This window comes from Misgurnus anguillicaudatus, chromosome 15 (genome assembly GCF_027580225.2).
Source record: "Misgurnus anguillicaudatus chromosome 15, ASM2758022v2, whole genome shotgun sequence".
Classification (NCBI taxonomy): domain Eukaryota; kingdom Metazoa; phylum Chordata; class Actinopteri; order Cypriniformes; family Cobitidae; genus Misgurnus; species Misgurnus anguillicaudatus.
In genome coordinates, this window is record NC_073351.2 from 2,963,774 (window position 1) to 2,990,146 (window position 26,373).

The window sequence follows — 26,373 nt, forward strand, 5'->3', positions numbered from 1 at the left end:
ATGACCCGTCAAAGTTGGTCGTAATGTTAAGTCAATGGAATTTTTGGGGTGTTTGAGCGCCCCGTTTAGGAATTCGGTAGGTCCCATCAGTTAGAAAAGTCATAGCATAAATCTACGGACCAGTCTTAAAAGTTTTGTTAAGTTTTGTGGGTGTAGCTTGAAAGCTCTAGGAGGAGTTACAGTCAGAAAAAGTGGGGGAGCATAAGAATAATAATAATAATAAGTTTAGATACAACAACAGTATGTTGGCTTTTTCAAGCCAACATAATAAATATGTGAGTGCTTAATTATGAAATATTTAGTTGGTGAAGTAGCAAGGTTTAAAATGTGATGCATTTTGAAACTGTAGAAACAGACAGACCAAATTTCAGCTTGAAAATAAATCTACTTTACAGTTGAACTGAAAAAATATTGATGTGACATTTCTAAGTGACAGTAAAAGCACAGTACAGCCAAAAATTCAGATCAGCAACCGCTGGAAAGATTCATCATTTGTTACATTTCTACTCAAATAAGGAACAGGTTCACATGATCAGCAGACATCAGCTTGTCACACTTTTCTAACCCAGTCTGACCCCATGTCGTCAATATTTGACGACACTTGACCATTCGTCAATATGTGACGCGGAGGGTATACCTTTCGCGTAATTTTTTGACGAACTGGGGACTTCAATACTATTACGTCCGTTGCATTCTCTTCTCCTATTTTCTTACCATTTTCGCGTCGGTTTAGGGCATTCGCAAACACCGGAAGTAGCTAACCGTGGCCATCTTGTTGACATGACATCTGTCCTGCCCCTAGCCGCACGTAGATTTGAGTCGAGGGGAGCAGTAGCCTAATAGCTTCATCTCGTCGGTATCAAGAGAAGATAAGCTTGATTGGTGTGGAACCATATCAAATAGACCCAATAGCCTTAAGTAAAGATCCGTCCTTATTGCCAGCCGTAACTTATCCAGATATTTATAACTATATCGTTCATACAGTATCCGCATACTACATACAAGCACTGAAGGGCCGTTCACATTATAACGATAACTATAACGATAACTATATTAGCGTCCACATCACCCACGCTGCCTCGCTTGTCAATTGACAGACTGACAGTTCTATGTCAACAACATGGCCGCCGCGAACATTGATGACGTAGATCGAATAACTCCTATACAATCAAAACATAGCTGACCTGTGGATCACAAGTTGTAACAAACTCCAGAAAATTATAAATGTTTCATGTTCCTGTTGCTCAGTTGGCAGTGCAAATGTTCGTGTCAGGAATAAAGATGGGACTTTGCAGATGGGGTTTGCTGGTATGCTCACCGAATGGGTGCAGGAGTAATAGGAAGCCAGACAACGCAGTATGGCTGGTGAGAGAGCAAAATGATCACTGGTGGCAAGTGTAAGGGTGGATTCACTACAGTGGTTCAGGCTGTAGGACTGCAGAAATGACTGAGAAATGTTAACAGCAAGTAAAACTTTTCAATTACCACTCTTCTGCAACTTATACCAGCGATGGAAATAAGCACAGCTATGATAGCAAGTGGGAGAGTATTACTAGAATATTAATATATCATACAAAACTAAACAACAGATTTTTAAATGAGAAGGTTAAATAACAGTACTCACTTAAAGTTACAATTGAAATTATTACACCATAAATGCATGAATGGTAAAGAATACATGTACAAATACGTTTCCAATCTGTATGAGATATTACCTGATAGGATAGAAAACGGAGAAAAAAAGAAAGAAAGAGAGTCACCATTGAGAACTAGAAGTTTGGCTTTCTGAACCCCGGAGCTCAGGCAACAGTCTATGATCACGTGTTGTCTGAGCACATGAACGCAGATGGTACAGGAAGGCATTGGGGGTTTTGACAGAGTGATGAATTTCTAAATATTTTATCTTATACAAGGAAAATGGGATTGGAGCATTACAAGGGTCACGAGTCCAACTAAAGCAAACTGATCATCATAATGACAGATCAGAGGATTGTTTAAAACACTAACCCAAAATCTGAGTGATGTTTGCCTTAACTTGCTCAAACAACAATTCTTCACTTTTGGTCTTAATTTGACATTGAAATAATTCATTTAGTTCACATTTATGAATCAGTGTTTTCAGCCCTCTTTACTTGCCCAGCTGTAATATTTCCAGTATAGCACCATTAGAAAAATGCAGAAAATATGGATATAGTTTCATGAACATAATGGATGGGTTTACACTGTTGAGATGTGCTGGAATCACCTCAGAGACTACTACTGCCTGGAGCTAGTGTGTGAGGAAGATGATTTATGATAAAATATTCTCATGTCCACATGGGAGATGATGATGTTTACATAATGATGACCTCATCTCTGTTGTGTGGATAGACCAGGATATTTCTGGCTTTTATTTTTTATGTACTAAGAAAGAAATAAAGAGCATGTTACAGAATATATATTTAAGAATCCACTTTTATCCTGTGATTCACTGTTCAAGTGTTTTATGTTTTTCTTTTACATTCCATTATTCAACAGTAGTTAAAATGAAATATGTTTGTGGAAATTACCATAAAAATATAGTGTCTGCAGAAACTATGATACACATCAGCTACCAAAGGTAGCACAGTATGCAACGGTTTTTTTCACACAATGAAAAAAAGTAGTTTAACAATAAAATTCTGTAAAAATGCTACAATGTATTTTTCATTATCATATGATAACTATAGAATTTACAGTATGCAACTGGTTCATAGAATTCAACAGATCCACTCCAGATTCCTGTTATCTGTCACAGCTCGGCTCACAATTCGCAACAAAAAGGAGACATGACAAAATAGATTATCAAAAAATTATTTTATTAAAAAAGAAAAAAAGAAACACAAAACAACGTGACACAACTCAAGGAGTTGGACCAAGGAACTCAAGGAAATGACCATAAAAACTCATCAGCAAAGCATCATTGGCAGGGAAATGTTTTCTCTTAATTGATGAAATAATTCATCAATGGCGGTGAAAGAGTTAAGAGGATCAAAAGAATACAAAAAAGACTTAGTCAGCATTTACGTGGAACAATGAACCCTAGACAATGTGTCAGCTCTCATTGTCAGTACGTCTGATATGTCGAATGTCAAGGGCATAGGACTACACAAAATGCCACCACCAGCGAGTCAACTTGTAACATATATCAACTTGATGCAACTTGGACACATCATCAGTGATGTTACCTGGGGCCACGGTTGATCAGGCCCCAGCTTGTGCAGGTAGCTCTACCCCACCCATGGTTCTCCTATCCTTATCCACAGCCACCTTGAGGCAACTTCTGCAGACTCCGTGGCCCTTTGCTTACTGGTCCCTACGATGCCCAGGATGTTGTAAACCCTGCAGAGAGACTGGCCAGCAAACCCTCTGCATCCCACCTCAATGGGCTTACACTGCGTTCGCCATCCATTGCTTCAGCACTCCTCCACCAGCTCAGCATATTTTGTCCTCTTACTCTCGTTGGCCTCTTCGATACGGTCCTCCCAGGGTATGGTGAGTTCTAGGAGAACGATCTGCTTGGTGATCTCTGAGATTAGCAAGATGTCAGGCCGCAGCTTTGTGGTGGCAACAATTTTTGGGAATTTCAGTTGCTTCTCCAGGTCAACTCTCAACTCCCAGTCTCGTGCTGTCACTAGCAGGCCAGATGAGGCGGCCCTGGCAGCCCAGACGAAAGCAATGGTGTTCTTTACTGTGCGGAGACACTTGCAGTGCCAATTCCACAGCTGATGGTATTCGCTATGGCCTTCAGGTCTTGGTCATGGTGCCAATGGGAGCACTCCTCGCCCAGGGCGTTTGAACAGCAGCTGGGTAGGCGCTCCAGGGTCCCCCTCTTCAGCCAAAGGCTGCAGGCTGGTGACTCCACCAATCCCCAGCTGAACAAGTTAGATGGGCTCGATTGTACATCTTAGACAGCCTGGACCAGTAACCGTATGCAATGGAAGTCTGCTTTCCACAGCTCTGCCCATGAGACTCTGCAATCCACTGCATGCTCCCATCTTGTCCAGGCTCCCTGCTGCCGCACTCCAACTATCCTGCTGGCCCGCTCCTCCTCTACTGCTGCCCTCACCTCTCGCTGCACTAGTGTTCTTCTATCCTTTCCCTGTGCCTTGTTGTAATGAGATGTCGTGCTACTACCAGGCCATCTCATCCATGAGTCACTACTCCCACCAGTGCCCTGTGCCTTTGCCACGACTAAGCCACATCCACTGCCTCTGCTGTCCTCGACCTCCGCCCTGTTCTCACCTCAATCCCAGCCTGGGAGACCTTCGGGTCCTGTGACTCTGTATTGCAGCACCTCCCTGGCACGGCCCACCTTGAACCCCTTATGCAGGCTACTGATATAGAGCTTCAGTTTGTTGTTCTGGCCATACAAGGCGATGCTACTCAGGCTTCGAGGTAGACCCAGCCACTTCTGTAGAAACCTGCTGACTCTCTTCTCAAAGCCCTCGATGGTTGAGATTGGAACCTCATAGATCATGAGGGGCCAGAGAATTGGTGGTAGGATGCCATGTTGGTAAATCCAGGTCTTGAACTTGCAAGGTAGGCCTGACTTGTCCACTACGGCTAGCCAGCCTTCCAGTTCAAGGTTGGTTGCACTGATGACTGCAGTGACTTTCAGGCTGCAGTCGAATATCTTTCCCAAGCTTTTCACTGGTTTCTCAGTGATTGATGGTATCTGGGTCGTGCCAATTGTGAATCGAAACTTGTTGGTAACCTTTCCTTTCTTCAACACCAGAGATCTGGACTTTGCTAGCTTGAAGCACATGCGAGCCCAGGTGTTCATCTCTTCCAAGCCCTTCAGGATCCACCTGCCCCCTGGGACATGTGGTGTTGTCACCATCAGATCATCCATGAAAGCCCTGATGGGCAGCTGGCAGACACCGGACCTGTTAAGGGGACCTCTGCACTGGACCTCTGTAGACTTCACCAGCATTTTCATGGCAAGTGCAAATAATATCACTGAAATTTTACACCCAGTAATGATACCCTTCTCGAGCTTGTGCCAGTCTGATGTAGACCCCGCTGAGACCATCAGACTGAAACTGTCATAGTAGTCCAGAATGAGGTCTCTAAACTTGTCTGGGATGTGATGCCGGCGCAGGGCCTCTTCAACCAGTTTGTGGTGTATGGACCCATAGGCGTTTGTGAGGTCTAACCATAACACCACCAGGTCTCCCTTGCTCTCCCAGGCTTCCCCGATCAGCTGTGTGACCACGACTGTGTGCTCCAGATACCTTCGGGATCCCCTGGCACCTTCGGGATCCCTCCTTTCTGGACTGAGGTGTCAATGTAAGAGTTCCTTAGAAGGTAGTCGGTCAGCCACCTAGAAACAATGCTGAAGAATATCTTTCCCTCAACACTGAGCAGCGAGATGATCCTGAACTGGTCAATTGGCTATGACTCTTCCTACTTTGAATCCACACCCCTTCTGCAAACCGACACTGCTGAGCAACCTTACCCCTCCTCCATATAACCTTCAGGACTCTCCAGAGTCTGTGGAGTAGCTTCGGGCAGCTCTTATAAACCCTATAAGATACCCCACTAAGTCACCTTCTGGATTTTCTTCCAGCTGGGCTCCTTCCCGTCAAAGTCCATAGTTGGTACAGGTGGATCAATCAGATACTTGCATTGGCCCAGATCTTGCTCCCTGGATCTGTCACAGAAGATGTCTCTAAGGTGATGGTCGATCTTATCTTTGGAGCAGGTGAGCCGGTCACACCGCTTCTCCCCAAGTAGCTGCTTTGTGAACCCAAAGGGGTTCGCTACAAAGGCAGCCCGCCTCCTGGCCCTCTCTTTCCTCCTTCTCCTGTGCCACTCTGCCCTCCTCAGAGTCATAAGCTTCTTGCGGAGGATGACACGTAGCTTTACTAGAGGACCTCTTTCTTGCCTCCCTTGCCTCCTTAAACTTCCTCCTCATATATATAAAAAATACAAATAGGTCCCATTGTCTATTTAAAATGATACAGAATTATTCTGTAACAAAATTAAAGTCTTCCCAAACTTTTTCCACCGAGCCTCCCTTTGTACAGAATTTTTGAATTCCCTCTCAGATATATCATTTGCTTGCAAATTCCTTATAGGATGCATTAAAAATAATGTAATTAATGCAGTACTGCAACTTCAGTGTGTGATCTTACTAAAAAAAAACTAAATAAGAAAAAAACATTAAATTATGATTCTGACTGATCTAACAAACTGAACTAAAAACACCAGCAAACAATGTTGTAAGTTGATTATTGCATAGATTTATACTGGGACATTTTCATATTGCAGCAACAAACTTACTGTGAGATACACAACCATATAGACTAGACATATATACTAAAGATAAGATTTTGATCAAAAATTGATGAGATACAGAAATTATTTATGTATTTTCTACGTGATTTAATCCTCTGTGTTTTGTCTTTATAGCCTAGTATGTTTCTACCTGTATTTCATAAGTGTAGAACAAAAGTTTATGCGTGTCACTGATGAAACCAAACCACCAATCACAGGTGTGAAGACGATCAAGTGAATGTGGTGCAGTTGCGAGAGCACAGAGAGAGTCAAGCAAGCGTTCATCCCAGCTCTTGAATGTGTGACCGCATTTCTGCTCGCTGAACAGAGGTGCGCTTTCACGTGGAGTAGGTTTTGCCTGTGAACTAGCCTATATATGCACCCTTACAAGGATGCTTCTCCGTGCGTGCATCTCGCACATTCTTTATATGAGTGGCTTAGATGTGGGTCTGAATAAAACGCAACATACTTTCGAAGCTATGCTTACCACGACCCCCTTTTAATAACTCTGCCCGCAATCATTAAATAAGAAATCATGAATAAGTTAATCGCTCGTGGCCATTAGGGACCCCCCAAGCCTACGGGACCCCATGTAATTGCGTGGTTTGCGCGATGGGTAAACACGCCACTGGAAATAAATTACTTTTTTTTTTAAACACTTAATTCAATAAATATTTTCTTACTCCATTGGCAGATTTTTTGCTTGTTTTAATCACAAATCTATTTAAATTTGATATTTTTGTATAAAAACTAGACTTATTTTCTTAGGTCATTTTGCACATTAATGCATCTTAAGAATTGTTTTTATATTTGTACTGAAAACAAGACAAAAATAGAGTAAGAAAGTCATTTTTTTGCAGTGTATATCTTGTATCATTGTTTGTATGATTCTCTCTTGCATCTGCAAGTGACTTATACACATAGGTTGCATACGTTGCATTCCTAAACACTTTCTGAGTTGAGTAGTAAATCTCCTGCTCTGTTCTTCCGTCAAAGGAAAGGAGGGAAGGGCATAGGAAAGCAGAGCGGAGCCCAGACGAGCTCGAAGAGATGGCTGAAGCAGACCCGCAGCCTTTACTTAGGTCTTCCTTATCCCTGTGCTTTACGGGGTGGGTCTAGGACGGGAAAGAAAGAGTAAAGAAATGGTGTAGAAAAAACACTTTAATATGTAAAGAAAGATTTAAATACACTTTTACTAAAAGGGATAGAAAAAATAATAAGGATTTTATTACTTACAGATCTTTCACAATGGCGGACAGACATGACAGCAGTGAGGAGTTTAAGGGGTTTTGTGGGGTGTTCTACAAGTATATCAAAACTCTCCATCATCTCAATAATGTAGACAGGGATAATGGGGATTCTCCATACCCATTGGAGAGAGCAACACAAAGGTTGAAAACAACCATTTATCCGGCATTACCGAACCAACAAACAGAGCTAATCCTCATGACCAATGGCAGGAACTGGCTCAATAACTGTTTGGGGATATTAGAGGACCACTTTAGGGAGGTGATTGAAAAGCTGATTCAGGAGATTAGAACAGATTATAAACCTTAATGTTTATTATGAAATCCAGGAAGGCATAAATTGTGCAGTTCAAACGCAGTAAATCTCTAAAAACATTGGATTTGAATACAAGTGCTAAATTTGTAAGTGGATCACGGGCACCTATGATCTGTATCCACACATCCATCCAGTAAAACCTTTCATAGAAATTGACAGTAAACAATAAATACACCCTAACCCTGATGGAAACATCTGAACAAACATGTATAGTCACCATAGTAGAATTGTATACTCAAAAGTGGACACTACACTAATAATAATAATAATGCCCAAAATACCATATTGTACTACGTGTCTGCAAGGCGTAAAGCACAGAAGCTCTTTTCCATTTTACTAGTCAAGTATTCTGTCATCTGCAGTTTTTAAAGGATTAGTGTGTTTGTATGTCTTCAGTCTCATTTCTTCTAGACCTGATAGGAGTCAGATATGTTTGTGTTTGGGGAATATGATCTAGTCAGTTAACATTATGTGATAATGCTTGAGAGTTTTAATGAGTTTCTGAGCCATATCAAGGACATGACAGGGTAAGTGACATAACAAGTCATTAAACCTGAAATTATATGGAGGCAGATGAGCCATGGTTCCTGAAATGCAGATGCATTTTTGGAAGATCAAAGTGATATTCCTGCCTGCTTTATAATTTTTATTTAAGTTTAGAAAGATCTGTCAAGGCCTTCACACAGGCTCATAAAATATAAATGATAACAGATGAAACATGTACCATCACATTCTGACCAGCTGTCTTCTCGTTGTCTCTCTGCAGTTCTTCATACTGTTGCTCCTGATTCTGTTGTTGGAGATTCTCTTCATCATTCTCTTCTTCGCTTATCAAGATCAGGTAAGTGCAAAGTCTACCCATCTTGAAGGAATCAGCAGATTATTCTACAGGAAGCCCATTAAAACCTTTTAAAATATGAAGACAGGAATAAGGCTGTGGTTTAAATAAAATTCTGACTATAGACGGTTTCATCGGAAGCACGTGCGGTGACGCAATACGCATCTGGTCCGAACTTTACTTCCCGTTTCGTTTATTTTAATGGTCAGTTGCTAAACTGAACTCTTGAACAAATGCCTCGTCGAAAATAACAAATGGTTTCCTAGGTAATCTATGTGTTGTTTATTTTGCTTGTTATATAAATAAACAACTACGTTTAAAGTACTTTGTTGTTATTTATTCTTAGCGGAGTTTACCGGAAGTTACAGGTTGACCACGAAAGCCGCTTGTTTATGTTGTTACTGCTGAAACCGTCTATATATGGAATAATTTGGGTATTTATTAAATAGTTGATTTAAATGTAGAGGTAACTTATCCAGTGGACTCAAATGGGTACTTGATTTTGTGTATTGTAAGGCAATAAAATATATGTTTTGCACAACATCGCAAATTGTAACATTTCTCATGCAGTATTTCTAAGACCGATATGAAACCTGTCTTAATTGTCCTCCATTAAATTAATTGAGTATTGTATAGTCCAGTCAACAACATCAACTTTCCGAGATCTTATTTAGTAGTTATTATTTTTATTATTATTTAGTATTTACTTATTCAGCAAACCCATCCAATACAAACTTGTTGAAAAAATGACTTGTCAGACATCACAACAGCAGAAGGTTTGTTTAAAAAGTGAAAGGTGAAAAGCTCTTTAAAAAAATAATACATGATGCCCATCTACATGTAAATTTACTGACTTCAGGCTGTTGTAAATTACTTACAGTTAATCTGAACACCATTTTGACATATTCATCGAAATCATCTGCCATGTAAAAAAAAAAATTTTCTGACCACATCTCAAGTGAAATATTGTTTCAAAGCTCAGATCTATAAGAACTATAATTTCATACTTTGCATACTTTTCATACTTGTTTATAACTAACTTAAATAAACAAATAAGTTAAACTGTCTGGATCTACTTGTGGGTCGCACAGTGGGATTAAGTGGGTCGTCCAAAGTCCAAATGACACACAAACAGTTTTAGTGCTTTAGGTTTTGCTGCACCGTGCCAGATCTCGGGCTGTGGAAACAAACGGCTTGTTTGACTTGAATGCTTGAATGCAGCACCACAAGAACTCACAGACAGACTACGTTGAATTACAGCGAGAGCGATTCAAGAAATCATACGGATATGTCTAATTTGACTCACTCTGTTCTTGTGCCGTTGAAAGTTCGAGTTTATAAGTTTGTCTACTAATGATGTGCGAGGAACACAGCAACAATCAACAATACCCCCCATCAGCTCGAAAGCAAGCCATATATAAATCACAGTTGAACTCACCTAAAATCCTTCGCATCTTTCAAAATCCCTCCTCCACCCCGTCTCCTCTCACTCCCCAAGTTATTTCCTGGGGGGGGGGGTACTCTGTGTTTCAGGCTCATTCCCTGCTCAGAGCCCTCTCCCCGGACTCCTCTCTTCTTCTCATACAGTTTACACAAAGTAGGAATATTTGTTTTTGATTTCACTAACAACATTTAAAAGTAGACATTACAACCATTATCCGAGACTATAATTAATTTTATGACATGTTTCTGAAAGGACTTCACTAAGACAAAGAAAAAATGTGCATGTTTGTTTTCTTAAACATTTTTGTTTTATTGGGATTGGATACAAGAAAGCTAGACAATTAGGCAGGAAGCAGTAATTGTACACGTGTTTATTACAGTAAATACAAAAGCCAAAATAGTATCACTTTCCGATTATGCCACCTTGAGAATCTCACCCAAAGAATTAAAAACACCACCTCAAGGCACAAACAGTTTCAAATCACCTCAAGTGTCAGAGACATAGGTCATCGTACAAAAATAATCTTTCTATTCAATTTAAAAACATTTAACATTAGCCACACTCATTGTGAGAACTTTTAGCCAGTTATGGCAGAGGACTGGGACATACCAACAGGGGCAGTCTTTATAGTCTACAATAATCACCCCTGAAAAAGGAATCACTAGTAGTCAAAGTGCACACACGAGCACACACACAGACTGGTGTCAGTGAAGAGCCCCCTCAAAGGCAACCTGTAACCACCTATGATGTTCCAGGACCCAACTACGTACACTACCTGCTGTCGGCTCTGGCACTATACCAAGTAGAAAATCCACCGGCATCCGAGGCTCTTGGCCAAACATCAAAGAATGTGGAGACTCTCCCGTCTCTGATGAGGGGTGGTGTTATAACAGAATACTTGGATAAACAACAAGCCCAAACCCTTTTCCTAGTTCCAGACACGGTTGGCAACAAGGTATACAAAGTGCAATTAAACCGCTCGCACTGCCCATTGCCAGCCGGATGGTAAGGGGTACTGCGAGACTTCTTGAACTGATAGAGCTCACAAAGCTCACAAATAAGCAGATTCATAGTTGCGGCCCTGAGCTGAATAAATACGCCATAGGACCCCAAACTTATAGAACAACTTTTCAACCAAACCCTGAGCTACTGTCTCGGCTTGCTTGTCATGAGTAGGTACTTCCATAGCAAACTTACTGAACACATCAGTCATTACAAAAATGTTTTCTTGCCCAGAATAAGAAGGTTCAAGCACTGTGAAGTCAATGGCAAGGACCTTGTCTCAAAGCTGACCCATGCAACTGGTTGACTATCCTTGGCAAGCTGGCAAAGTTCACATACTTTACCTAACATATTTGTCAGCGAACATATTTGGCCAATAGCAGTTGTTGGGCAACGCCATTGTTCAACAGCCTCAATTCAGAACACAGTCTTTGGCTTATTACCCTCAGAAACAGGGACCTGCATGTCCGCAACGGCTAAATCCAAAGTGTAAAACCAGCAGGCAAAAGACAATGAATCTAACTATACAAGCAAGGGGAAAGGCATCATTCCAAGTTTTGGCCAACACAATAGACTCTGCGATTGACCAACACAATAGACTCTGTGACCTGGTGGGAAGTAGTTTCCCACTGGCAGAGAAGAATGTAGTTGTCTATTGGCAACAGTAGAAGGACCAATCACAGGCTGGGTAGAGTATGGGGAAAGATATGTCCCACACTCCCGAGCAAAATGGCCTGGACCTTGGCACTGTCTACATATAACTGGACCAGAATGGGGCGAATAACTATGCACATATGGAGTTTGGAAATGAGCAATGGTTTGAGTAAATTTATTTAACTGTTGCTGTTGTGCAACATTTCTCACAATTTGCTCACAAACTCTGACTGTTGTGAGGGCTTAACCATACCAGCAGAGGTTCCTCTGCATACCCCAAACTGAAAGACCATAGGCTAATGGGACGGATTGATTACGCCCCTCATTCCTCCTGACATCCCCTCTCATTCTCACCTAGATTGCCACCATGTGATTTGTATACCTTGTTGCGAACCCGTCTGGACCTGGGAGGGGGGTTGGGCTTATTGTTTATCCAAGTTTATTATCCAATAGGCTGGCTACAAACCAACTGTTTGAGCTCACACCGCAAAGTATTATCGTATATAGTATATGACGCATTCTCATACACAACTGTTCCTCTGTGACCCATTTGTCAATACTTAAACCTGATTTACCATAAATCTTCGGGCACCTCCGTTCTTGAGGCATACAAAACTACTGTAATCATTCAGGTGCAACAGCACCAGACAGTTGAGGCATAACAAGTGGAGCAGTAGAGGTGCCAGGCAAAGACACTAGACAAACCGGCTGGCACCTGTGCCTGCTGCAACCTGGCATTATCGGCTTCCTAGTGAGCTACTAACTCCCCCAATTCTTGTAATTTGTCCTCCATTTTAAAACGCAAAAGACCTGGACTTACCACCACAGAGAAGGAGCCACCGTCTTAACACCATGCTGCTGTCTTGTTTCCAAGGGAAGGAAAATAGTTAAAACAAACAAATAGAAAACCTAATGTCTCTTGACACAATCTGGTGATCCTGCTGACTATGCCACCATGTGGCAAAAGTGGTCGATGGCAGAGCATCAATTCTACACTTGCTTATTAAAACAAATAATACAACAGCCAATATGATATCACTTATGATCTCACCCAAAGAATTAAACAAAAACACCCCCTGTGATGCACTCACAGGTTCAAATCATCAAAAGTCAAAGACATAGGTGATCATACAAAAAATAGCCACTCTCATCTCATAGAACTTTTAGCCATTATGGCCGAGGACTGGTGCATACCATAGTCTCAATAGTCTTTATAGTCTCGAATATTCACCCCTAAATAAGGGAATCGGGAATGGGTAATCCTGAAAAGATAACAAGATGCTGCGTTTCCCTGCCATACTGCCGTATCCCTCAATAATGGTGACATCTAATAAATTCATTCATCAACACCACGTAACAAGATACTAAATTCACAACAAAGCTGCAGTAAAACTAAAGCAAATACATAAAATAATAAACCGGTTCATCTGCATAATGAGAGTCATGAGTGAATTTTGAACTATGTTGACACACAACATGCATTGCAGTTTTTATTTGATTTTCACCACAGTTGAGATTTATATGCAAATTTTTGATGTCTTTAATAGTGAGGTGTGTAATCATAGACAATTTCCCCAATGACCTGAACAAAGATGTTTTTTCATCTATAAACCAAATCTTAACATACGTGAGATGTCTGTAGTTTTTTAATGACTTTAAAGTTTTTGCTGGGTGGGAATATATATATATATATATATATATATATTTACAGTGCATCTTCTTATGATCTAAAACAATGTTTGTGTGAAAATGAAAAAAATTTGTACGACAGAAACACTTAGATGGTTTATTGCTTCCACAAATACTTTTTTATTATGTGTCAGATAGACATTTTTCTATCCCATGAGGTCACTGCAGCTGGTATTTTATTTAATACATTATGTACTGTTGCAGTAGCCGATGTACACTGCATTTGCTATACTCAGTGTAGTTTTTCCTCTAGTATTCTGACTGATTTAAAGCTTCATGGTTAAACCTCCAGTAATTCTATTCTCTCTCTCTATGAAATAATGTTTTTACAGTTGATGCAGAAGCAGATAATGTGTTTATAATGTTGTAGCAGATGACACTGTGTCTGTCGTGAGAACCTGCTTATTTAATATCAGTTTTCTTTATCATGCATTCAGTAGTATCAAAACTGTCAAAAAGACATTCCGTAAGATGAAGCTTTTACTGGCAGATGTGAACAGTATAGATTACTGTCTTCACCATGGTATTGCTTTCTGCTTTCCTGTTTCTCATCATTTGTGGGGTTAAATAATTCATTAATAACGTCTGTTTGGCTGAGTGACTGACTGATGACGTAAGTACAGTTCAGCTTCCTCTGCAGAAAAGACCTCATTTATATAACTCATGCCTGTAATGTACGGAAACTCATTAAATGTGAAAATATTTTTACAACAATTATAGAGAACATGTTGGAGAAGTGAACAAATTGTGAACATTGTGTTTTAATCTGTGTCTTCTTACTTTGTTAATAATGCATAAGGGATGAAAGCTGCTTCATAATTGCTTTTTATTGATTTACATTTTAAATGCTTTGTACATTTTTGCGTGTGTGTGCATGCGTGTGTGTGTGTGTGTGTGTACCTGCCAATTGTCCCCACAAAGATAGGAATACCAGTGTTTTTGTGACCTTTTGGGGACATTTTGAATGATGATTATTGAAAATCTAAGGTACAATAAAGTTTTCTGTGATGTTTGGGGTTAGGATTTGGGTTAAGGGAAGGGAATAGAATATACAGTTTGTACGGTATAAAATGCATAACGTCTTTGGTATATCCCCACAAAACATGGAAGACAGACTGCATGTGTTTGTGTGTGTGTGTGTGTGTGTGTGTGTGTGTGTGTGTGTGTGCGCGTGCTTGCGTGCGTGTGTGTGTGTGTGTGTGTGTGTGTGTGTGTGTGTGTGTGTGTGTGTGTGTGTGTGTGTGTGTGTGTGTGTGTGTGCGTGCGTGCTTGCGTGTGTTTGAATGATTACCGCATCTGAAACCATATTGTGTAATAAACGCATGAAAGCAGATTAATGCAGACTTAGATTTTGTGTATTTACCTCAAAATACCACGGTTATGAGACTCTGAGAATGATCTAATCACATGAGGTCAAAAAAAACAAAAAAAAAAACAATATTGATTCGCTTACAACATGGGTAGGAGGGTTAGAGGCACACGGTCATGCGCCCCAAGGCAGATCCGAAACTAGCCAATTAGAGCTCAGCCTCAAGTCACATGTTTTTACCCCATTTCCTGACCTCATTTGGTGTGCGCCCCAGACTCACAAACATGACAAACACACAACAAACTCAGTTTTTTTATGATAACATGACTAACAGTAGAATAGTACAGCCAAATTATTTTATTTTGTATTAATTGGCACTATATATTTAACTTTTTGATAACATGTTAAAGTAGCTTTCCTCTCTGGCAAACTTTAAGGGGGTGGTGCCCCCAGCGTTCCATTGAACAGCCAAGATACTAAGAGTTTTCTTTATGAAGCCCCATAATAAACCGAAACAAATCCAAATTCTTTACATTAAAATTAAGACCAAAATATTGTGACCCACACCTGGCCAAAAACTTAATCCCTTATTGAGTTATATTACATATCAACATGGCTACACAAGAGTGAGTGCACTCTGCAACGCTCCAACATAAACAATGTACAACGCTACTGTGAACGGTTGTTTATTGAAACAGTAGTTTTCCTGTGTTTTTAAAGCTGAAGCTATCTATTCTGCTGTTTTTACTGTCCTAAAACGGGCTGATGTCTTTCTTGTTCCATGAAGTCCCTCCTTCAGAAATACGTAACAAGTTCTGATTGGTTAAGTGTGTTGTGATTGGACAGCAGTTTAGCTTAGCTGGTGACTGCCGTGGCGAGATTACTCTTATTTTGACGTCATACATCCGGTAAGTAGAGGGCTGTAGTCCAAGCCGGCCGTTCTCTGTAGTATTTGAAAAGCGAATTCTGTTCAAGAAAATATATTGTTTGGCAGTGAACTTTGAGCTTTATAATTTGTACTATGTAACCCTGTAATATTAGTTTGTTTAAGATATTTTTGCTTCAAGATATTACAAAATATTTATACCACATAAATAAGCTTTTGGTCCCTGTGTGTTTCAGATTGATCTGTATGCTCAGAGTGATCTGAAGAAAGGTCTACAGCTCTTTGGAACAGATGGAAACATCGGGCTGACCAACGCCTGGAGTATCGTCCAAACTGACGTGAGTTCATTTACTCAGTTGTGCACTAATCTCCCCACCAATAAACAAGTACTGCTGAAGTATTCTGATAGTGGATAGGAAATTGGGGGTAGGTTTAACTAATATCAAATATGTTTACCATTAATAATGTAACCATTATGAATGTAAATAGAGGTTATTAGTTTATGAATGCCTTGGAGAGCCAAAGAAAACATCACAAAACTGTGTTTGTGCTATTTAAAGCAAAGTGGAGCATAACAAAAACTCAGCAAACTCCCCTACTGAAAAATCCAGCTAAAACCAGCATAAGCTGGTTGCTGTTTTTAGCTGGTTTAAGGTGGTTTACACTGGTCCTTCCAGCCTGACCAGCTAAGTCCAGCTAGACCAGCTTAAAATGTGACGAAAACACAGCAAAACCAGCTTCCTACACCAGCAAAATCAGCTAAAACCAAGCTGGAGACCAGCTAAAACCAGCTTATCAGCTTATGCTGGTCTTAGCTGGATTTTTCAGTTGGGTCATGGGACTCAGGTTTATCCACTTAGGCTGTGACAGGAAGTTCAGGAGGCTCAGGTTCATCTGGTGCCACCACCTTGTAGGAAGTGTAGACCACACACACCACAGAGCCATAGCCATCACAGGAAGGAAAATGTACAAGGGACTTCCCTACTGAAAAAAAAACACGCTAAGACAAGCATAAGCTGGTAGCTGGTTTTTGCTGGTTTAAGGTGCTAGTAACTGGTTAAAGCTGGTCCTCCCCGCCTGGCAAAGCTGGTCAAGCTGGTGGGTCAGCTGGTCTTCCAGCCTGACCGGCTAAGTCCAGCTAGACCAGCTTAAAAAGTGACCAAAACACAGCTAGACCAGCTCGCTACACTAGCAATACCAACTAAAACCAAGCTGGGAGACCAGCTAAAACCAAAAATCCGTCTTAGGCGGATTTTTCAGTAGGGATACCTCAGAAGCCACAAGGACCACAGGACTAGAAATCGCCGGCTCTGGGGCACCAGCTGCCTGTACAGACACCAGAAGGGTATCCGACAGACTTGCCACCAGCTGCCTGGTCATGATATTCACTGGAAGTTTTGCTGAGACAGACATCTTAAAGCCTGGCTCTGGTGAAGTGGATGTCTTGTGTCTGGGCTCAGGAATGGCACCCATCTTATATCTTGGGTCTGGCGTGGCAGTCATCTTGTGAACTGGCTGTGACGTGGCAGCCATCTTAGGAACTGGTTTTGGCCTGGCAGCCATCTTGGAAACTGGAACTGGCTCTAGAGCACTGGAGTGGCAGACATCATGGCTTAACAGGGATGACATGATCTTGGAATGCATAATATGAACAGTCTCTGGGTTAGCAGGCATGATCTGAACAGTATCGGGTTTAGCAGGCATGATGTGAGCAAATCCTGACAAATAGTGGCATTCCTCATCCGCAACACCAACAGTAAATTATGATCCACTTAATAGCAGGGCATGATCAATATATTGCTTTAGAGTCCTTCCATCTGGACTCCCAGGCATCAGATACCCCACAGTACCATCAAGACCAGACTTACGAAGATGATTTATTAACATTAAAATGCTGCCTTGTGTCCCTTTAATAACAAACATAAATGAGAACAACTTCACTTGACATGGCATGAAAGCACTGTTTATTATATTCAGTTTCTTGGTCATTTCTACATTTAGATGCAAATATTTATGTGCGATTAAATGCAATTAATTAGATTAATTAGACACATCAAGTAATTAATTAGTTTAAATTTTTAAATCGCTTGACAGCCATAAAAAAACGAATGTTTTATAAGCTTTGTCTGACAGGAAAAGTCTGTAACAGTAGATCACTGATTTGTGTGCGTTTGCATGTGTGTTTGTGTGGTCTGAGTGAGACAAGTGCACTTGAGATACGCGGGTCTAAATGATGTATTCTCGGCAACAACTCATTTCGAATTTGCACTCTGTTTCTGTTATTTATTATCATTTAATTAAAGGGACTCAACCACAGTTAAAACTAAGTCTTTGTTTCTACAGATACTGATCATTCTCTTTAATTAAGAAAATAGCAGGATCTTTTGTTGATCAGCACCGTTTAACCCTTAAAGTAGTTAGTTTTAAATTTGCATTTTAATCTGCATACAGATAAAGGTGAAACGTGGGCCAGAAAAGCCTGTCCTTTGGCCACGAGAAAGTCCCAGCGAGGCACGAACAAGCCCCAAAAGGAACAGTGCACTTGTGGCGCGATAATGCAAACAATGTGGATGTTGAAGTCACCAGCGATTAAAGGAAAACACCACCATTTTTCAATATTTTACTGTGTTCTTACCTCAGACGAATTAATACATATCTATTTTCAATACGTGCACTTAATCTTTGTACAGCGTGTTATAAGAAGAGAACAAATGAAGATATGATGAACTTTTTTCCCTGTTTTGTTTGTTTGTTTTTAAAGCAGATGGTCTGTTCTTTTTGATATATTTGTATGTTTAAATATTTATAGAAGAAAATTTTCCTAGAAGGCATTTTGTGAAACTTTTGTGAAAATCACAAAAAATGCTGTCGGGCAACTTTTTAAAAAGGCTGGCGGGGAATGAGTTAAGCACAGTGCATCCAAACTATGGTCTGTAATAATTTAATTAATAATAGATTATTTATAAGAAACTGATTTAATGTTAAGCAGGCCAAATTTAAACATTTGAATACCATCAGTTGGTATATTGTTTCCTAATTTTGTTAACAGATTGCATGAAATAGCATTAGACATTTTAAAGTCTTGTATGTTCTCCAAGGCTGCATTTATTTAATCAAAAATTCATTTTATTGCAAATTACAAAAACTGTTGAATATCTTTTAAAATGTTATCCATCAGAATCACTCTAATATGCTGATTTGCTGCTCTGGTAATATTTCAATAATTAAGTGTTGCGTCCCAAAATAAAGTTTTGTCTATGTCTGTCTATATAGTGTATCTGGGCCCAAGTAAAATCTATGTGTGAAAAGCATTGTAATTTGTGTATGTCTGTGTGTTGTAGTTTCGCTGTTGTGGAGTGACAAACCACACAGACTGGTTTCATGTGTACAATGCCAGTCGCGTGCCGGACTCCTGCTGTCTGGAGTACAGTGATAACTGCGGTCTGGAGAATCCTGGCACCTGGTGGACTGCTGTAAGAAACATAACTTGTTTACCATTATCACAAACAACATTTAGTATATAGCCCTCACCTGTAAAAGTTTTATGTGCGGGAGGCTAAAGAAATCATGTCAGACCCAACATTCTTTGATAATGCTTTACTGACCTGAACCCAAAATTCAGGACTGACAATGTGCGTGCAGCGGACCTGCATCCTCACTAAATGCCAAACCACCCAAAAAAAAATTTTAAACCCCTGCCTGCCATTTCTCTTTTTGGAAAAGGTCTACGACAGTATTTATAACATCCCCGACAGACCTGTATTAGAAAGCAGTGCATCAAGAAGCAAAGCTTTATCTTTATCCTTAATACCCAAAAGATTTAACCATAAATGTCTCTGCGTGGATATCAAAGCTGCCATGAAGCAGCCGATGGACAGGGCCGTCTGCTTAGTATGCGAGAGAGACAGATCCACCGCTCTCTTTAGCTCATCTAAGAGATCTGGATCCACTGCCAAGAGGGAACATTTTTATTCTTTTTTTTTTCATTATTTTGTCACCATTCGGAAGAAGCTGATATAATGTTTAGATAATTGAAATAGATAATAATAATCCATAGTCTATACATTAAATATAATTAATCTTTTTAAAGCTACAGAGTGATTTTCCTTGTTGTTTAATTACCATAATGACACAAACATAAGCAGATTTCTTGAGGGTACTGCCATTTTAAGAATGGATAAGCACGAATCCATATACTGACACAAATCTAATTTCTTTCTGAACTCTTGGCGTTTACTTAAAGACATAATTTACTTTTTATGAGAATACTTGCCAAGACTGTGGTATTTTGAGATTATTTTCTGTGCATGTGTTCTGTAAATTGCAGAGAGATTTTGTGTATGAAACACGTGTCTTTGTGTATCGCTTATGAGTGTGTGTTCATTTGAGTTTGTGTGTACATGGCTTGAATGTTAACATTTGCATTGCTATCAAACAAGCCCACATATTACATTTTTTTAGATGTCTATATTAATAATACTAACTGTAAAAACATAAAACATTTCATATTTCTGTTTAAGGCACAATATGCACGCATTGAAATATCCAAGAATCACTAGCATAGTGTTATATGTTTTGTTTACTTACTTTTCCCAAATAATTCCAATGTTTGAAACCATTGCAGTTTTAACCAGAGTATTGCTGTTTCCAAACATTAAAACGACCCTCATACACTCACCTAAAGGATTATTAGGAACACCTGTTCAATTTCCCATTAATTCAATTATCAAATTAACCAATCACATGGCAGTTGCTTCAATGCATTTAGGGGTGTGATCCTGGTCAAGACAATCTCCTGAACTCCAAACTGAATGTCAGAATGGGAAAGAAAGGTAATTTAAGCAATTTTGAGCGTGGCATGGTTGTTGGTGCCAGACGGGCCGGTCAAAGTATTTCACAATCTGCTCAGTTACTGGGATTTTCACGCACAACCATTTCTAGGGTTTACAAAGGTATGAAATGGTGTGAAAAAGGAAAAACATCCAGTATGCGGCAGTCCTGTGGGTGAAAATGTCTTGTTGATGCTAGAGGTCAGAGGTGAATGAGCCGACTGATTCAAGCTGATAGAAGAACAACTTTGACTGAAATAACCACTCGTTACAACCGAGGTATGCAGCAAAGCATTTGTGAAGCCACAACACGCACAACCTTGAGGCGGATGGGCTACAACAGCAGAAGACCCCACCAGGTACCACTCATCTCCACTACAAATAGGAAAAAGAGGCTACAATTTGCACAAGCTCACCAAAATTGGACAGTTGAAGACTAGAAAAATGTTGCCTGGTCTGATGAGTCTCGATTTCTGTTGAGACATTCAGATGGTAGAGTCAGAATTTGTCATAAACAGAATGAAAACATGGATCCATTATGCCTTGTTACTACTGTGCAGGCTGGTGGTGGTGGTGTAATGGTGTGGGGGATGTTTTATTGGCACACTTTAGGCCCCTTAGTGTCAATTGGCTATTTCAGGATAATGCACCATGTCACAAAGCTCGAATAATTTTAAATTGGTTTCTTGAACATGACAATGAGTTCACTGTACTAAAATGGCCCCCACAGTCACCAGACACCAACCCAATAGAGCATCTTTGGGACGGGAGCTTCGTGCCCTGGATGTGCATCCCACAAATCTCCATCAACTCCAAGATAGTATCCTATCAATATGGGCCAACATTTCTAAAGAATGCTTTCAGCACCTTGTTGAATCAATGCCATGAATTAAGGCAGTTCTAAAGGTGAAAGGGGCTCAAACACAGTATTAGTATGGTGTTCCTAATAATCCTTTAGGTGAGTGTATAATCACAGTAAGTCTTGATGCAGAGAGTTTTTAAATTATTCAATTTTTTGTCATTTCTCACTTTTAGATGTGAAATCTAGGAATCGCAAATGACATATAAAACAGCACCTGCTTGCTTTAATGAATTAGTTGCTTTCTAATAGACACCCAACTACTGCTCAGACTAATTCAAGAAAATCTAACAGAACGTTGTGGTGGGTTTTTGTAAGAGCATTGCACACTCATCTCATGTCAGCGTGTCTCTGTACAGACTGATTACAGAGCAAACTTTGCCCCTAACAAAGCTTTGAAAGCTTTTATTGTATCACCATCACAGCAACACAAATAGCAACGTAGCTCAATTTTTATGTGTTTTTAAACACATTTTTGCAAGTTTAGGTTGTAGATGTCATGCACTGAAAGCCTGTATGATGTAATGCTTGAATGCAGTCATTCATCTCAGTAGACACTGAGATGATAATGATAATATTAATAATAATGTTCTTATGGTGTAAGTGACTTTAAATCAATAGCGTATTCTCACAAGTAGAAAGTACAAGAAGATATTAAAATAACAGCATCATGATTAATATACTGTGCAGTTCAAAGCCCACGTGAAACCTCAATGTTTCCTGTGCTAATATATTTTATTAGCTTGTAGTTTTTGGTTTAACTGTACGTTGAATCCATTAATATCATGATTTGTTATCGCAGGTCAGGGTTAATGCATTATAAAGAAGATATGACTGGCTGAAAATTGGCATAAATATCATATTGCAATCCCTTTGGCTCTGCAGATGTAAAATCAGTTGACATTATAAATCAATATTAAAAGTACAGTCATTGGTGTGGGTCTTTTTTCAGAGAACAAACTGTAAGATGTGCTTTGTGTGTTGACAGCCATGTTATGAGCGTGTAAAGAGCTGGTTGCAGGATAATCTGGTGGCTCTGTGGATTTTTGCACTGTGTACGGCTCTAACACAGGTACGGTATGAAACAAACGCAGGTGTACAGCTGTAGGAATGATCGACAGCTCACAGACGTGTTTGTTTGTGTTTGCAGATTCTGGGCCTGGTGTTCTCCATGACTATGTTCTGTCACGCTGTGAAGGTGGACACATACTATGCATAGAGACACACACAGCCACAGAGGACCAAATCAAACAACGTACACCGTTTTGTGTCTCGCAGTTCCTGTCTCTCTCTCTCTCTCTCTCACTGCTGTAACAATCAAGCACAGGATTTGCTAACACACTGCTATTTAAATCTTCATTTTGTACTTCCATAACAGTAAAGGAATGAAACAAGCGTGAAAGAGATATAAATAGCTTTTATTGTAAATAATCAATTGGCAATCTATTATTATTATTATTATCCATGTATTCATTTTGGAGCAGTCAGTGTTAATCAGAGATTAACAGCTAATGTCATTATTTAACCCTTCAAAGAAATACAGATGTTTATATTTATTCAGAATGGGCTTAAGTTCCCAATATATTTCATAGGCAACATAAGATCACAGTTTTGTACATCAGACTTGTATGCTTTCTGAAAATATGAGGTCAAAACTGAAGAAGCACTGATTTAGGAACAAACACAACAAATGTTTTATCCTTCATGGCCCTTCTGTGAATTGTGTGTTTGAAGTATTTGTTATTTCTGTAGGCCTAACGGCAGCAAACAGAAGTGCAACACAACTTTGTGTTATGATAAAACTGATTGCAATAACAATGACGCTAGAGTTTCATTAGGGGTCAAGCACATATAGAGGACAGTATGAAATGTAATTTTGAGTCTCACAACAACCCTCTAGCGCCACACCAAGAGTTTGATTATTTTTATGATCATAACATTCAACTAAAAAGTCTTAAAAACTTAATTCTCATTGATTGAAATGTGCATCCAATACAATTTTCCAAATAAACCAAATTTTTTAACTCCAACAACAACCGTTCTTGTCTGATTTGCACAAAATTGTAAGATAAAAAGTTTTTATAAGGCTTTTTGATAGACCAGTCCATTCTCATATTTAGGCTACCACCTCTACAAATTTGACAGTGGGCACGTGCATGGCTATGACTGAGGCCGTATCTTAACAAAACTCTTTTATTGATATGTCTTGAGGACAAGGTTTCATTATCGCACCACCTACTGCCCAGAAATATGAAAAATATTATAAGAACTTTAAACTAAAGTTTTGCAAAATTCTAAGATGGGACTCTTTAATGCTCACATTGGATTTAAAAAAAAATGTTGTGCCATTCCTTGGTTTAAACTTTATGCCAATTCCAATGATTTTCAATTTGTTTTTCTTTTTTTGCTTGTCCATCATTCTGCAGTTTGTAAAAATGCTTTTGGCTACTTCAGTTGAACCAATATGGACGATTTGTTGATGTTTGGCATGAGCTGCACAGAAATGACTGAACAGATTTTCGATATTCACTTTAAGAATTACCTTTGTAAAATTGACCGTGGGCCTCATTTATAAAATGCTGCATAAAAAATGTCCTAAATTTGATTTATGATCATTTCTTAAAAGTGTGTACGTGAGATTCATAGAACGGACGCACATAAAACACGAAAACACCTTGAACTTGAGCGCAGCTGAACAGTGTTAGATCTCTGCCTTTAAACGATGCCTATAGACAAATAAAAGAGCGCCTGTCAACATTTAAACCCTTTTCGAGCAGCAAGAATGGTTTATATTTTCAAAAAAACCTCCAGCAAGCGAACACCCTGCTGAATAAAACTGCATAGACCAGCATTATTCCCATGCTGGTTTGGTGCTGGTTTAGCTGGTGGTCACCAGCATACCAGCACCAAAACACAACATATGCTGGTCTTGCTGTTTTTTCCTGCAGGCAAGCAAGAGTGCGTACATCTGCTCAGACCCTGACATATGGCGCTAAGCACAGTTTTTATAAACATGGACTTTGCCGTGGATTTTTGTGTATGCACACTTTACGATCAAATCTGTGTGTATGCACACTTTATAAATGAGACGTTGTGTCTGTGTTTGTTGTCTTATTTTATTTACCTTTGCATGCTAATCGACTGACATGCAAATGATTTGTATTTTTTTTTAATATGGCTCTTTTGTTTTTTTCGTGGCACACTGTGATAAAGCACTGACTCTTAGGTCATTTGTTCAATTTGTGTGCGTTATGCTGATTTTTTATATGAAAAGTATAGTATCACTTTCTCATGTAATCTTTAAAAATCTTTTCGTTTCCAAAATTATTGTGCGTTAATAATTTCTCCTCAGTAAAAACATATGCACTGTGATAAGAAGCAAAAGATCTAAAGAAAGGGTCACAAACCTGTTCCTGGAGGCTGGAGCCTGTCCTCCTGCATACTTTAGTTTCAACCTCGCTTCAACACACAAGTCCTTTCTTTTTAGGTACCCATGGAAAGCTTGATGCAGGTGTTTAATTGGGGATGGACCTGAACTCTCCAGGAACAGGCTTGGTGAGCACTGGAATGTGATATGGACCTTAAGGTTGCAGGTTCTGATCCTGTGTGGTGTCATTTTAAAAGTGTGTTTCTCTCTTTCTTTCTCTAGCATTGGACCAATCTTTCTACCACTTTGCTTAAAAATTGAATTATGTTTTAAATCTTACCTTGATACTGTACTTGATCTTCTGTTCAGTTGATGCTTGACACCGAGTCATTGTATACAGCTAGATTTTATTTTGCAACCACAAGATCATTTTTTGTGTAAGTTCACACAGCAGATTAGAACATACGTTATAGTGTATAGTGATTTTTTAACAATTGAATACCTATTGCTTTATTATTTTAAAACCTAACAAGTACTTGATTTTGTAAAAGGTTTTTTCTTGAAAACTGTGCTTGGACTCTCTTGTCTAATGCAAGGACATTCAGACATTTTTTTTAAACATCCAAATACCTTTTTGGGAAACTCAAGCTGTGGAGAAACACTCTAGACTAAATGATAAAAACAGTAATGCACACTAATCTGTTTTGTAACAGGAGATTAAATACAGAGAATGATTGAGACTATGTTAAGAAAAGCATAATTTGATAAAAAAAATCAAAAATGGACACTATCATAGAGGACAAATGTTAATGTGTAAACACTCGATGTGTACTGTACAGTTCTGTTCTGAATACAGAAGGTCTGATCATATGATTAATAAAGATTTTACAATCATGTGGATGTATTTGACTATCATTGAAATCTAAATTGCAAGTTTTGAATTAGCGAGTAATCTGGTCAAACACCGGTCTGTGTCTGTATCTCCAACTCTTCATTATAGCACAATCACTAAGAGGATTATTAACACATTCTGATGTCTATATTCATCTGCTTAAAAGAGGAGGAGCTGTGTCCAATTCAGGATCTCTAAATAGAGGACTTCCATTCAGTAATGAACAGCGGCATCTTGGACCACAAGACCCTGCAGCAAATAATGAACTCAGACTCTTCACCCTCCTGCTGTCTGGGGAAAAGTACTAAAGGCTTTGGGCTCCACGTTCAAAGAACCGAATAAGCAAGATCCGATTGGTCATTTGATCTCGAATGTAATGAAGAACGAAACCCTGATGATGACAATCAATAGCTTGGCCATAGGCTGTCTCACCAAGCAGCAAGAGATGGACTTGTTTATTACAGTTTTTTTACGCTAGGACACATTTCTCAATACTTGGGTAACTTTTGCAAAACTCTTCACACAGTGAGCACAACAGAAGTCTATGTGGGCTAAACTGAGGATGAATTATCATTGCTTTGGCACAAAATGCATTCAATGACTACATTTCATGAATTCTTTTCTCACTCAGACACAACAACTGCCAAAACTCTTTACAGGACAATTTGCACATGCTTACATACTGTTTTCAAAACTGTTAAACGTATGTTCAAAACAATAACATAATACAAAACTAAATAA

The 26,373-nt window shown here is 39.4% G+C and overlaps 1 protein-coding gene across 3 annotated transcripts in view; it reads left to right on the top strand.

Moving 5' to 3' along the window:
• The window catches only part of tspan4a (tetraspanin 4a), a 45,077-nt gene extending 19,443 nt beyond the window's left edge, over positions 1–25,634 (top strand). For all 3 annotated transcript variants that reach the window (XM_055173388.2, XM_055173389.2, XM_055173387.2), the window contains 5 exons: positions 8,630–8,704; positions 15,922–16,023; positions 19,027–19,158; positions 22,362–22,445; positions 22,524–25,634. In XM_055173388.2, the coding sequence (XP_055029363.1) occupies positions 8,630–8,704; positions 15,922–16,023; positions 19,027–19,158; positions 22,362–22,445; positions 22,524–22,592 (462 nt within the window). In that variant the 3' untranslated portion in view covers positions 22,593–25,634. The remainder of the gene's footprint in view (positions 1–8,629; positions 8,705–15,921; positions 16,024–19,026; positions 19,159–22,361; positions 22,446–22,523) is intronic.
• Positions 25,635–26,373: the final 739 nt, after the last annotated feature.